This window comes from Bos indicus x Bos taurus, chromosome 11, assembly GCF_003369695.1.
Source record: "Bos indicus x Bos taurus breed Angus x Brahman F1 hybrid chromosome 11, Bos_hybrid_MaternalHap_v2.0, whole genome shotgun sequence".
Lineage (NCBI taxonomy): Eukaryota > Metazoa > Chordata > Mammalia > Artiodactyla > Bovidae > Bos > Bos indicus x Bos taurus.
Genome location: NC_040086.1, coordinates 9706106 through 9721670, shown reverse-complemented (window position 1 = coordinate 9721670; position 15565 = coordinate 9706106). Strand labels below are relative to the sequence as shown.

Here is a 15565-nt window from a genome sequence, read left to right as displayed (position 1 = left end):
TCTCCAGGGATATTCCCGACCCAGGGATTGAACCCGCATCTCGTGCGTCTCCTGCATTGGCAGGCAGGTTCTTTACCACTAGCACCCCCTTCTGCTGCTGCTGCTAAGTCGCTTCAGTCATGTCCGACTCTGTGCGACCCTATAGACGGCAGCCCACCAGGCTCCCCCGTCCCTGGGATTCTCCAGGCAAGAACACTGGAGTGGGTTGCCATTTCCTTCTCCAATGCATGAAAGTGAAAAGTGAAAGTGAAGTTGCTCAGTCGTGTCCGACTCTTCGGGACCCCATGGACTCCAGCCTATGAGGCTCCTCAGTCCAAGAGATTTTCCAGGCAAGAGTACTGGAGTGGCACCACCTAGGAATCCCTAATAGCAGCTATGTGTACTCCATGCTAAGTTGCTTTAGCTGTGTCTGACTCTGCAGTGGTATGGACTGTAGCCCGCCAGGCTCCTCTGTCCATGGGATTCTCCAGGCAAGAATACTGGAGTGGGTTGCCATGCCCTCCTCCAGGGGATCTTCCCAACCTAGGGATTGGACCCAGGGTTTGAACCGGAGTTTCTTACATCTCCTGCATTGGCAGACAGGCTCTTTACCACTAGCGGCAGCTGGGAGGTCCCAACAGCAAGTATATCCCCCATTAAATGTAATTACTATCCTGACTTCTACTGGCGTAGATCTGTTTCTGTACTTATTATAAGTGGACTCATACGATCCGTTCCGTGCTGTATCTGGCTTCTTTTACTCAACTTTATGTTGTGAGATTCATCTACACAGGCGTGTAGTGACAGGTGGGGCATTCTCATTGCTGTAGTGTACCCTGCCCCTGCCCCTCCAACCCTGTTTTAACTGTAGTTGAGTTAAAGCAGATGAAACTAGCCAAAGTCCTTCACTTCAAGGGGATGTGGTCCTTCCTAACTTTCTTCCTAGGAGACTAGGTTATAGAGCCTTGGAGTCTGCCCTAACACATTATTTAATATATATACACCTGATTGTATCTTTGGGACAAATACAAAAGTGCCAGGAAAGTTGAAATTCAGTCAGTTGGTTTGCTTGGGGGCTAGAAAAATCTAAAACATAGGAATTAGCTAGTGTTCATTCAGCAGCTCTTGGAGAGAAGGTTCTAGGTACTAAATCAGAAATACCCAAAGACTGGAGAAAGCAGTTTGGCATTACAGCAGTACCTCAGGGTGCCCCTGTGTCCTCAGGCCAACTATGCTTATGGAGTTCCTTTCTTATCCAATTTGGTCACTTGAATTTGCCCTTCTACCAGGAGGGTGTATCCTGTAGGAATGACTGATGAGCATTTGCTTGTTCTTGTATTATTTATTTTCTGCCTGCTTACTAAAAGGATTAGATGATATGGTTTAACTTTCATTGAAAGGACTTCTAGAATAAGAGTCATGGAACAGGCAGGAATGATTAAAACTTAGTTCATTAAAGTTGAGTACAGAGCCCTGAGCTTCCTAATAGCCAAAGCAAAAACAAAAAAAAAAACAAAAACAAAACAAAACAACAACACAACCCCACAACAACAACAACCAAAACTGACTCTTCTTGAGTCATTGTTTTAATTTCATTGGCCTGTATCAGGAAGTACAGTGACTCTGGGCAGCAAGACTTTCCCCTGGCACTAAATTCCCTGTAAATTCCCTGTAGGGAATTGACTGGCCAGTGAACAACACAGCAGTTTCATGCAATGGGGTGATTTTTATGATTCTCCCTTCCTGTTACTCCTTGATTAAAGGTAACTAGGATTAAGTCATACTGATATGGAGGCATTGCAGTAGGCAGCCTATGCAGGGTAGTGAGGTAGTGAGCTAAGGCAGGGTAGAGAATGGCTTTCTGCTCCTAGAGTTCATAACCTCCTTCCAGTATCCTGGGCTTGCCCACACCTTCTGAGCCTTTTCACATGATCTCTCTACTGTCTCCATGTCAACACACATCCATTGACATGTATGTTGGATATGTATGTTCTTAGCCCAGAAGCAATCTCCTCTGAATGCTAGTCTTACAGGCCACTCACTCATACCTGTGACAGTTCCCATGGGCCATTTTACATTAACACCATCTTCCATTCATTTCAGAAACACCGGGTCTACAATGAGTTGAGTTCTGTGCTATATCTTATACAGTCCTAGAGAACAGGAATCTTGATTTCTTAAAAAAAATTTTAAAAACATTTGTGTGTGTGCGTGCGTCAGTTGACCCTTGAACAATATGGGTTTGAACTGTACGGGTCCACTTATTGTGGATTTTTTCAATAATAATGTGCTACAGTACTATATCACTGCATTATTCACAGTTGGTTGAATCTGTGGATGAGAACTATATATAAGGAGTGCCAACTATGGAGGATCAGCACCCCAGCCTGCGTGTAGTTCAAAGACCCAGTGGATATATATTTAGAGTGTACAATTCAGCGGCATTAAGTACATCACATTGTTGTACAAGTATCACCACTATCTCTGCAATTGATTTCTTTTAAAATTATATTCTTGTATGCTATCGTGCTTTGCATGTAATTGATTTTCAACAAAGGCTTAAAATGGGAGAAGCTTGGGTCAGGGATTCAGCAATTGAATGATAGAAAAGAATCTTACAGATTTAGATGTTGAAATTTAAGGTTTCTTCTATACTTTCTTTTGAGACGTCTTAAGGTATTCAAGGTAGGGTTTATGGCACTGTATGGAACAAACTGTCAAAGTTGGAATATTGTTCTTTTCTGGATGTAAGTAGTTTGATGAGGACCATTTCTTCCCTGGGACCTGTTAGGTTGGCCTCGGGGAAGGTCACTAGTCATTCAGTTGAAATTGGCCTGCAAGATGACAGTGAGTTCCTGAGGACGCTTGGGGGTAGGATTGTCATTTACCATTTTTGACACTGTAGTAAGGGATCTGGGTGATCCAGGTTCTAGTTTCAACTCTGTGACCTTGGTCAAGGCTGTTCCCCTGACCTCAGTTTCTGTGAGTTTCCTTTCTGGCTCTCACCTCCAGGCCTTTCCTCTCTGGGCTTCCTCATACCTAACTGGGGCTGTGTCTGCCACACCTGAGCCACTTCACACTTTGAAGTGGAGCCTCTGCAACAGTGATCTTCGGCTCCCTCCATTCCTTGCATTGTTGCTATGGCGCAGTTTCTCCTTTTAGTGCTAGTCTAGAGGAAACTGTGGGCACTTAAGGAGATGAGCTTTCCATTTGGCTGTGTTGTTCAGTTGCTCAGTCATCTCTGGCTCTTTGTGACCCCATGGACTGCAGCATACCAGGTTTCCCTGTCCTTCACCATCTCCTGGAACTTACTCAGACTCATGTCCATTGAGTCGGTGATGCCATCCAACCATCTCATCCTCTGTGGTCCCCTTCTCCTCCCGCCTTCATTCTTTCTCAGCATCAGGGTCTTTTCTAATGAGTCAGTCCTTTGCATCAGGTGGCCAAAGTATTGGAGTTTCAGCTTCAGCATCAGTCCTTCCAGTGAATATTCAGGACTCACTTCCTTTAGGATTGCCTGGTTTGATCTCCTTTCAGTCCAAGAGACTCTCAAGAGTCTTCTCCAACACCACAGTTCAAAAGCATCAGTTCTTTGGCATTCAGCCTTCCTTATGGTCCAACTCTCACATCCATACATGACCACTGGAAAAACCATAGCTTTGACTAGATGGACCTTTGTTGGCAAAGTAATTTCTCTGCTTTTTAATATGCTGTCTAGGTTTGTCATAGCTTTTCTTCCAAGGAGCAAACGTCTTTTAATTTCATGGCTGTGGTCACCATCTGCAGTGATTTTGGAGCCCGAGAAAATAGTCTGTCACAGTTTCCACTGTTTCCCCATCTATTTGCCATGAAGTGATGGGACCAGATGCCATTATTTTAGTTTTTTGAATGTTGAGTTTTAAGCCAACTTTTTCACTCTCTCTTTTACTTATCTTTAGCTAAGCCTGAAGTTACTATTCTCCACCTAGATGGGGGCCTTAGTTCTTGCATAAAAACTCAGGAGAACTCCAGAGATAATTGTTATGTGTATCCCTTGAGGAGGAACCAGGACCCTGCTTTATTGCTGCACTGTTATTTCTTGGCTGCTCCTCCTTGGTTTCCAAATTCCCTCCCTTCCCTAGTTAGTAACTGTTCGAATCTGTTCTTTAGAACTCTGGGGAAGTCTAGGAGGTCGATGCCTTTTTTTCTGCAAACATGAACAGGGGACTTGGAAAGGCTTTTGCACCTGGGAAGGCCCCAAAGGGTCCTGCTTGTTTTCAGCTTCTCTTTAGAACTTCTCTTGCCTGAACCCACAGTTCTAGAGAGGAGGCAGGCATAGACTAGTGTGTTATGCGAAGAAAGAAACTGACCAAAACTGCCCAATGAGGAATTTCTAATCTTGAGATTGCTAAACAGATGTGTCTAAAAGTACTATCTCTCTTTAATACACACCCTTGCCTCTGGTTAGGCAAGTGACCTTCTCATACTGCAACCAAGCTTTGCTCTGGCCTGCCTCTTTATCCCCAGCCTGGAATTCCCCTCCTTTCCATCTTTTTTCCTAATAGAGATTTAAAGAGAAGTAATCCAGGGTGTCAGGCCACACACACTCCAAAGAAAAAGAAGGAAGAATTTGGGGAAACAGCTCCTGTTTTGCTAACCCCCGTGTGACTAAGTAGGGTTAAGAAATGTCTTTGATCCTCTGAAGGTGCCACTTGGCACAGGGGAGTCTGGGAGAAAAAGAGGAAAGGGGATAGACAAAAAGGTTAGATATTAATAGATAGCTTTACATTTGCCACCTCATTTATGCTAGTGACTCTGTTTGAGTGTTAGTCCTCCCATTTTATAAGGAGGAAACTGGGACTCAGATGCCTGTTTTGAACACTGATTTTTCTGATGCCACAGCCTACAGTTCCCCACCACCAGCTACTAAATAAGGGATAACCTGAATGATTCTACTTTGATAGCTTCCAATAACTGGAACTTTTCCCCAACAACTTCAAATTTGTCTTTGCAACTCTCAACTTGACCCAGGATTGATGAAGAATTGTTTCACAGTTTAGCCTAATGTCTTAAGTACCGACTTTCAAAGATCCCAGGCCGAAAGTGGTAACAAATGACCTTGAGCAGTATTGACTAGAACACTATCCATTATTGTCACATTATTGTTAAGGTAGATACCAGCCCAAGGAGAGGGGAAGATGTTTGAGCACCCAGACAGTAATAAAGATGTCAATTTGATTAGTCTGGAATGGGTCTTTGGGATTCTTAGCCAAGTTCAGAAACTCTTATCCCAAGTGGCAGAACATAGACAGAAGTTATCAGAAAGTAGATTTATCTTAGAGAAAAAACTTTCTAACAACTAGAACTGACCAGCAGTAGAAGCTAACCAATTTTGAGAAGTGAGGAGTCTGTCATGCTTGGAAGCATTCAGATCTAGGCCTGATGCCTATTGGGGTAAGAGGGACAAAGGAGATAAACTCAAATGCTGTCTACTTTCAACGGGATTTGAATTGTCATTACCCCAAGGTTCTTTATAAGAGTTAGTATTTTTTAGCCATAATGTTACTGTGCTGTGTACATTTGGTAACTCCTAAATGACATTCTCCTATGACTTTGGGCCTGCTTGTGTTCCCTCCTTCTGGTTGCACTGTGAGAGAAAGTTGGCAGGATTCTGCATTTACTTCCTTCCCGATCCAGGAGAAAGGTCTTTGTATGGAGGCTGCTTCTTGCTTCCGACTCCTGCTTCCCTTGGCTACCCTCCACTCAACACAGCAGTGCTGGCCAAGGCTGGGTGGGCCTCAGTGGTGTGTTTAGGAAGTGATAACATCAGGTGATTAATCATTCCTTCCTGAGTGGCCCTGAGAAACTCAGGGTGGATACATCATCATGTCCATCATTGTGGCCCAAAGACAGGAGGTTTGGGCCAAGGTGCTGTAGCTGTATTTTTCATAGCTGTCCCGTATCCTTTTTCTTGGTCTCATCTGATGGAGATGTAAATCGAAGTACTTTGATGATAAAACAAAGTACTGAGGTCATCCAAGAAGCTGCAGAGCAGAGAGTCCCACCCAGATGAGGAGAGTCCACAGGAAAAGTGAGGGTGATAGGCCTAAGGGCCTAGCTTTAGAGCCAGACGCCTGTGCTCCTCACCGAGTGAGCTATAAAACAGGGATATAGAAGTTTTACAAAAGAACAGTGGACGTCATGTTAGTAAACTTGTAGGATGGGTTTTGGGAGGTAAGAAATGCTTGGTAAATGTTTAGCTACTGTAATGGTGATCATCATGACCATTTTCATCTGTTACTAAACACTGAAGAATGGTTATAATCTCTTGGGTAAAGGGCAACATGATTTGAGTAAAGGCTGACCCTTTAACTTGTTAGGTCCTTTTGAGAGTTAAGGATGAGGAGTGTTGACTAGATTTCCAACAAGCCTTGTAGCAGCTTAAACATCAAAGTTAAGCTAAGCATGACCACAGTAGAATTACAGCCATCCTAACTTGGTCTTTTGTGTACATGACCTCACACTCCAAGAAGTGATAGGGCAGCTCTTTAACAGGGCAGCACCACAGGCTCAGCTTGCCCACAAAGGAACATCTGGAGCCTTTGCAACATCTGGAGCCATCTATGGAGGCAGGAGTGGGTGGCAGTGAGGCTTCTGGGCCTGTCTTCTTTTTGGGAAAGTAGTAATGCAGGAGCTCCAACTTAGTCACGTGTCAAACTCATGATAATGTCCAGAGATATGTCTGCTGCCCTCTGACCTGACGGGGCAGCCCTGTGCGTGTCTGTGTGGTGGGATGACTGGTTCAGAAGATGGCCTTTTAGTGGATGTGGCCAGCCTGCATGCACTGTAGTGCCATTTGAGCTGTACAGACTTTGCTGTTCAGCAGAGAGGGGCATCCATCTAGTAGAGTGGACAAAAGCACAGTGGGCTGCCCCGTCCAGTCCTGGCTTAATCTTTTGCATCTGTGTGATTTGGGACATGTTGCCTTCCCCTTTCAGTTGAATGGAGAAAATAACACCTCAAAGGGTTGTTATGAGGATTCAATGAGTTAATGGGTATAAGACCTTGAGAACAGGTTTTGCCGAAGGGTTTGCTGTTATTACTATTGCCTATGAGGCTGTACTTGGATGTGGCTTGGCTTTAGCCTTTGTTTGGTCTGGTGGCTGGGACTTGTACGTTAGCACTGAGATGCATTAAGCCCTAATTTGTTCCTCGGCCAAGCCCGGCATCACTGAGTCTGAAGCAGGAGGCCTCTATGGTGATTATAGTTGCTCTGGGCCCAGAGTCTCCTGCGTTTTGTCTCCCACTGAGCCAATAGGGAGAGAGAGGACTTGTCTGAGACCAAATGCTTTTTCCTCCTGGGAGCCTCATGCGTTGTAGGGGAGGCCAACCTCCTCAGGAACACCCTGGCTCCCCAGTATTGTAGGAAGCCCAGATCAGTGACCCTGCTCAGGGAAGCGAGCTAGTGCCCCACAGACCTGGGAGGCTAAGGCAAACAGGGGGTTTGCCATGAACCTGAGGTGCCATGAACCTGAAATTAGGAAATAGAGTGGATGATTGAAGTCTTTCTGATTTCGACCAAAGGAGTTAGATGTCTACGGTAGCTCTCTAATAAATGCTGGCAGCAAGGGAACTTGGGGATATCCTCATTTCTGCAAATTTCAAACTATGACAAGCCTAGTCCCTCTGCTGGCTGGGGAGGGAGTGGAAAAGTGGCTGAGGGGCTTTCACCACTCTAGCCCTGCTTTGTCCTTTTCCATCCCACGTGAGGATTGTGTCTGTCAATTTTGTTCTATTTTAACCACATGCAGTTACGAAGACGGGTGGGCTGATTAACCACAGTCTCTTCTTTGTCTTGCTTACAGCTTCTTTCAGCATTTTATCCAGTCTCTGATCTTTCAACTTGTGGTATTTTAGAAGAATGATGAAAGATGAGTAGTGATCAGGATGCTTGAAATGATCTGAGAAGGGCCAATCTCATAATTCCACAGGAGAGAGGGATGGACCCCAAACCCCACAGGGAGTTAGGATGTGGCTGCAAGAGAGAACCTGTGAGTAAGAGGACTGTCTCTCTCGCTCTCTAATTCTCCCCACCCCCCAGCCCAAAAGAGGGCAATGGGTCTGTTCTTTCCTTAAAGTATTAAACAACTTTTGCTGTTCCTCTGGGAATCTCAAGCTTCAAAATTTGTTTAAAACCTTTGGTTTTAACTTAGAACCAAAAAAGTTTGGTTCTAAGAAGATCTGACAAAAAAAGTGCTGGAAAATAGAACAGTCTGTTAATACTAATGAGCACATTTGTCAGGGAAAGCTCATTATAAATGTTTATGCTTCTTGGTCAGAGTTGGGCAGAGGACTGCTGCTGCTACTGCTGCTAAGTCGCTTCAGTCGTGTCCGACTCTGTGCGACCCCATAGACAGCAGCCCACCAGGCTCCCCCGTCCCTGGGATTCTCCAGGCAAGAACACTGGAGTGGGTTGCCATTTCCTTTTCCAGTGCATGAAAGTGAAAAGTGAAAGTGAAGTCACTCAGTTGTGTTCGACCCTCAGCGACCCCATGGACTGCAGCCTTCCAGTCTCCTCCGTCCATGGGCTTTTCCAGGCAAGAGTACTGGAGTCGGGTGCCCAAAGGATAGGTGGGCGTTTACTTGTGATTCCCACAGGAGTAACAGTGATGGTGGTCATCAGCCCAACCAAGCCAGTCAGGATTCCTTTGGGAATCCTGAAGTTTGGGAGCTGGAAAGAACAGGGTCTCTTCACCCCCCAGTTTGCTGATGAGGCTGGGAGGACCAGGCCCACCGCCCTCATACCTTGAGGGCACAGCTGTAGCCTGGCCCAAGGGTCCTGATTCTACCCCCATCTCCATGGCCAGCAACCCCACCTGGCCTGGACGTTGCTGCTGCGAACAGGGATATTGTGGAAACTTGAGTGCCTCCTTGGATGGATTTCTATCAGATCTTTTTCTGAGAAGAAAACTGGGAATATCCACAGCCAGAGCAGATGAGAGCCTTCAAGAAGCAGGCTGTCTGAAGGGGACTCCTGTTGTTTCTCCTTCTCTCAGTGTTAAATCTGGGAAAAGTTCACAGAAATTTATGTTGAAAACAAGATAAATGAAATGACTAGGGAGAGCCGCCTCTGCCTCTGTGGATGGGGGAGGACTTTGGCTTTACCATGTGTATCAAGCCTCTGTCAATATGTCACATGCTGTGCTGGGCTTCAGGGATGCAAGCGTGAACAAATAGTCATGGTTCTTGCCCTTGGTGCTTATGATTTGGGCACTAATATATGTTTCCAAATTGAGGTTGGTGATGTGAAGGGAAAAGTCTGAGTTCACAGGAAAAACAGGGAGGCCTGATTGTTTTATTAGGAAGGTCAGAGAAGGCCTCTGTGCAGAGAGACCTGAAGGATTGGTAAGGGATCCGTAGATGAAGAGCAGAGTGAGGTGCTGTGTGGCCCATGTGAACAGTCTTGCAGGCAGGGAAGGGCACGGTTGGTGTGTTGGGGGGCTGAGCCAAGGCTGGTCTGCACAAGGAGTGCAGAGGCACCTGGTAAGATGAGCAGTGGGCGAGGCCAGGCTGTATGGTAGGGCCTTGGAAGGGTTTCAGATTTGGTGCCAATGGGAGACCACAGAAAGGTTTTAAGCATGGGAATAGTATAGACTCTGTCTGGGGATGGAAAATGGATGGCAGAAGTAAAAGTAGAATCAGAGACTCTTATTAGTCTAGGAAGGAGGCAATGGCTGAGGGGCAATAGGGTTGGCGCAACTGGCCTTGAGTGCAGAGGAAAAGAGATGAGCCTCTCCCCTAGCTGGCCTTTCCCCTGGTCTTCATCATTCTCCAGAAATAAAATTAGACCATTTTTCTAATTTGAATTTTTAGTTAATTTTTTTTTTTTAAGACAAAGTCCTGTCACAGATTCTGGTTCAATGGTCTTAATAACCTTCTGTACCTAATAGATTTTACCCTTTTGAGAAGCTGAATGATGTTCCATGACATAAATGAATACCATAATTCATTTAGTATATATGTCACTATGCACTTTCCCCTCTTTCAGGTTGACCAGTATCTCTACCACATGCGTCTTTCTGATGAAACTCTTCTGGAGATTGCTAAGCGTTTTCGCAAGGAGATGGAGAAAGGGCTTGGAGCCACCACTCACCCTACGGCTTCAGTAAAAATGCTGCCTACTTTTGTGAGGTCTACTCCAGACGGAACAGGTACTGTACCCACTGGGAGGGGTCTGGAAGCTCCTTTGCCTGGGGGAGATTTGGATGACTTTGCTCAGGGACCCAAAGAACTATGTACACCAGGGATGGTACTTTGGTTTTAAGCCTCAGAAGCCAACGCTGGCTAATTTAAGCATGTAGGGATTTGAATGGAAGTTTGTGGCATGGGATAGAGGGGAAGACTGGGAAAGGAGGTAGCCCTGGCAGTCAAGGGAGAAGTAAATCTTTGTCATTCCTGCTGGGGTAACTGCTATCGGCCATTTGATTCCATCCATGGCTCAGTAATGGCAACCCACGCCAGTACTCTTGCCTGGAAAATCCCATGGACAGAAGAGCCTGGTAGGTTATGGTCCATGGGATTGCAAAGATTCGGACGAGAATGAGTGACTTCACTTTCACTTTCACTTTATACCTTCACAGAGACTGCATACAGTGAGGATCATAAACAGCAAATATGCCTAAGATGCTTACGGCCATACACCATGGCAGTCACTCTTGAGCCCACCTAACTGGTACATTCCACAGGCATGCTGGAGAATCACTGTGGTACAGATTGTTCTAGATTGTTTCTTGAACTCCATGAATAAAGACTACTAGAAATCCAAATAAACTTGGGATAATGTAAAAGAGACATGGTACATATTAAGGTATGAAAGTCTCTAAAATTGTGCAATTAGAACTTGTCGAGCTTTGTTTTATCCCCTTGTTTGGATACAGTCTGTATTTCACGATGCACCTCCCCAAAAGTGATTTAACTAAACTGGAGAAAAGCGTCATGGGGAGACTGAAGTTGGAAGGTGGATTCGGGCTAGATTCAGAAATCTTGTATGCATACCTGAAACACTGAGTCTTTCTTCAGTAATACGCACTGGGGAGTAGCTGAAAGTTTTTGAGAGGTGTGAGCAGAGCTGTCTTGGTAACACACATTGTCAGCAGTTTATGTAGAGTGTGTGTGCGTGTGGGGTGATGGATGGTTAGTAGAGCACGGGGCATGGCCCTGGTGGAATGTAGTGGGCAGAGACCAGAGAGAATTCAAAGATCATACCAGGGTGTGGAGCACAGCTGTCCCAGGGTGGCAGCATCCTCAGAGAAGGGAATGGAGCTAAGTTGTGCCAGTGCTTTCTGCAGACAAACTTGCCACACAGTTTGTTTCATTTAATCTTCATGACAACCCTCCATTTTAGAGATAAAGTATCTCTGGGGCCATGAGGAGTGAAGGATGTGTGATGGCTACCTGCATGTAGAGGGTGAGAGAAAGAGCCTGGAGGCAGCTGCCAGGGTAGTGGAGGAACTAGGAAGTACAGAGGCTGAGCCACCCGAGAGGAGACGAGGCCAGGAAGGCGATGGCTGGTGAAGACCCGTACTTGCGGAGAAGCTCTGGGGGTGGGGAAAGGCACAGGACAGGGCTTGTCCACGCACCACATGTTTTCAGTGTTTGCATCATGTCTGGGTCCCTGAGGCTTACCTTTCTACAGTCCCTAAAAGAAGTACATGTCTGCTAAAGCCTTGGGTCCCGGCGCTGAGAGTGTGGCCCTGTTCAGGAGTGTTCTGAGCAAGCGTGTCTCAGCCTTTCAGAGAGCTCCTTGAGTTGAGGAGCCTCCTCCAGTTCTCGTGTGTCTCTTGTGTGCCCTCTGGAATGGCACGTTTACTCCATCTGCCACTTACTCTGACTGGCAGCCACACCCGCTTTTATTGTTTTTATTGGACATTCTGATAAATTTACTAGCTCTTTTAGTCCAGGGACCTTGTCTTTGTTTCAGGCACTAGCACTAAGCAAGTATCCTAAATATTTTCTAAATATATATTATGGGCTAAAGGATTTTTTCTGAGCACTTAATGTAGTAATTTATTTACTTTTCACAAAACCTTGTAAGATATGTACAAATTTTACCTACTTTTTTTTTTTTTTAAGATGAGGAGTTGGGAGCCTGAATGGTCAGATAATTTGTCTACGGTCACACAGCTAAGTCAGGATTCAAACTCGTAAATGCCAAAGGCTAGGCATCAAGGCTGCTGCACTTGATCCATTATGTGCCTACGTGCACATGTGAGCCTGTCCACTCAGCAACAGAGCACACCGCACATGCTCAGTTAAAGTTTTTTGAAATGGAGTTGGGGGTGGATGTCTGGCCTGGATTATAGGCAGGTGAATAAGCTTATTGGGGAGAACTAGGTATGCGGCCAGCTTTTTCTGTTCTTGTTGCTTTCCTGAGATTGGAGCATGGAGATCTCCCCTTGCCTCTTAGAGTTTGAACCAATCGCCGTATTGTGTGGTTATAGATTCTACCGTGCTAATGGAGACAGCACCTAACATGTAAAAGGAACACTGTGTATTATGTTAGTCGCTCAGTCATGTCCAGCTCTTTGTGACCCAGTGGACTGTAACTTGGCAGGCTCCTCTGTCCATGGAATTCTCCAGGCAAGAATACTGGAGTGGGTTGCCATTCCCTACTCCAGGGAATCTTCCCAACCCAGGGTTTGAACCTGCATCTCCTACATTATAGGCAGATTCTTTACACTCTGAGCCACAAGGGAAGCCCCAACTGTGTATTGGAATGGTTTATTCACTTGAGCAGAGCAGGTGACCCCTAGAGTACTGGAGACCAGACTGTAGGAGATGGGGTCCCCAGCCCCATGGTTTCTCATTTCCTGAGGTGTCCGTGGGTCAGCTCCTCACCCCAGCTGTCTGAGACTCAGCCTTTTTTCCTTTGTAAAAATAAGAGGTAGATCCAACAGTTCCAGTCTCTTCTATATGTCCTGGAACTAGTGTGTCACTGTGCAAAGTTCCTTGAATTACTGTAATGAAGGAAAGACCCATAATGTCCATCAGTTGGCCACTGGTCAATTAATGCAGAAAACAGGCCTCTGTAACCCAGCATAAACCATGAGACAGTTTTATCTAAATTCATGTTAAGATCATATATATATATATATATATATATACACACACACACACACACACACACACACACACACAGGTGTGTAAAGTCTCAAGGACATGTATTAAGTTATTGGTAGGGTTTGCCTGGACTGTGAGGTTGGCAGTGACTACATATACGTGTATATGACAACTCAGCAATTCTACTTCCAGCTATACCTTAAACAAATTTCCATATGAACTCAAGGAGACATGTCTAAGAATGTTCAGGGCAGTGCTGCTTATAATAACAGTGTACTGGGAACCATTTATAGACTGTGTGTGATGGGATGCTATGCAGCATATTACCAGAAAAAAAGTGTATAAATATGGATACATCTGAAAAAAAAAATGAATGAAAAAAGCAGGACATGTACCTCATAGTAGTTGAATGTAATTAAAAAAAAATCCCTCCAAGCAATGCTATATGTTGCTCATACACACATCCTAAAATTGTTAGGGTATAAACTGGAAAATGTGCACCAGATAAATGTTAGGGTTGCTTCTGGAGGGAAAGAAAATTGAACTGGGGAGGGGAGCATGAGGGAATATAACTGAACGTGGTCAACAGCAAGGCTTTGAGTTTTATGTTTTGTTAATTGGGGGCTGTGAGTTCTGGAAGGTGGCAGAGAGGACTGCTAACTCTTCAGTCAATAAAACTTGCCACAATGAAGATTCTTCTTTGTAAAGTGCTGAGAGAAGAAATGAGGGAGAGCTGTGTGCAGGGCTGCTGCCTTTCTCCGAACGTGTCACGCAGCTGGTGAGGCTTGGCTGGAGCACCTGCTTGCTGGTCAAGGCTGCGATCCAGACACTGTAACTGCTGGTGGTGACTGTGCTTCTCTGCTGCAGAGGGCTAGAGGCCTTGCGCAAGTGGTGCCTGATCCAGGCTAGCCTTCTTCAGCACCCTGATCAGCCCTTTCCAGTGTTACTTTTCTAATCTGGGAAATTAAACCTCAGATCTAAAGCTGTGATCTAGAGGGACATAGTCAGTGGCTGTCTAACTCTTCTGGACTACATACTCACAGCAAGAAACTCATGCATAGGAATGTTGATAGACAACTGAAACGAGTTTCAGGAATTAATGTGTATTCTTAAATGTGACACAGATCTATTATCTTCTCTACTTTAGAACTGTCTGTAGTCAGGACTTAAATAATTTTTCTTCAGCTTGCAGTGTGAAAGCCACCATCTTAAATGCTCCTCACCCAGTTTTGCCCTGGTCAGGCCTTTGTAAAATTGGCTATTTCTTGCCAGGGGTGAGAGGTGGTTTCAGCGCAGTGTGTGGTAAGGGGCAAAGATTAGAATTCCAGGTTTAAAAGACTGTGAAAGTTGTATGCTTTCGAGTAGTTCATTTATGCCCCAATCCTCCATTTTCTCATTTGTAAAAAGAAGAAGCATCGGAGGGTTGGCTCTCAGAATGAAGGGGGAGTCAGTCACGTAACTTTCTCAGTGTGTTGTAAGCCCAGTCATATGTAGCCACAACAGCAAGGTGCACACCCGGCACTGATTTTTGTTGCTCAGGGAGCAGGTGTGAGGGTTCATCCCCATCAAATGGTCCTGCATTTTGGAGCATGGACTGAGTTCCAGCTTTCTTAAGTCAGGTCTCAGCTATCTAATGGTAATCAGAGACCTGGTAAGAGAATGTGGGAGAGACTTCAGGAAGTTTCAGGCCATTCATTTATGATGGAGGCCTCCATTACACACAAGAAAAAAGAACCTCTAAATTATGGTTTGAGTTCTCTGTGAGAAGGAAGGGAATGTCAACAGCCAGAGCCCCATGGCGGCTGACTCAAAAATATCTGTGCTTCATAGGTTGTGTAGACCATGCAGTACAAAGAAACATAGTTGGGACAGATAAAAATGAAATATTTATAAATGATCCAAGGATTTCTTTGTTGTTGTTTTAATTGCTAAGCTGTGTCTGACTCTTTTGGAACCCTGTGGATTGTAGTCTGCCCCTGGTGACTCAGTAGTAAAGCATCTGTCTGCCAATGCAGGAGATGAGGGTTTGATTCCTGGGTTGGGAAGATCTCCTGATGGAAGAAATGGCAACACACTCCAGTATTCTTGCCTGGGAAATCCCATGGACAAAGAAGCCTGTCGCGCTGCACTCCATGAGGTCACAAAAGAGTCGGACACAACTTAGCAAATAAACAATAACAAAAATATCTTGCTTGGTGACTGAATTTGGTGTCAGCACGGTATGTATATGAAAAATGCTCGTGATTTGTTTTTTTTTTCCTCTAAGACAGTTTTCGGAGAGGGCAGTGGCACCCCACTCCAGTACTCTTGCCTGGCAAATCCCATGGACGGAGGAGCCTGGTAGGCTGCAGTCCATGGGGTCGTGAAGAGTTGGACACGACTGAGTGACTTCACTTTCACTTTTCACTTTCATGCATTGGAGAAGGAAATGGCAACCCACTCCAGTGTTCTTACCTGGAGAATCCCAGGGACGGGGGGAGCCGGGTGG

General features: G+C 45.3%; 1 protein-coding gene across 1 annotated transcript in view; it reads left to right on the top strand.

Moving 5' to 3' along the window:
- Nucleotides 1–15565, top strand: part of HK2 (hexokinase 2) — a 69379-nt gene that overhangs the window by 14387 nt on the left and 39427 nt on the right. The window contains exon 2 of the mRNA XM_027554793.1: nucleotides 10007–10169. Within this exon, the coding sequence (XP_027410594.1) occupies nucleotides 10007–10169 (163 nt within the window). The remainder of the gene's footprint in view (nucleotides 1–10006; nucleotides 10170–15565) is intronic.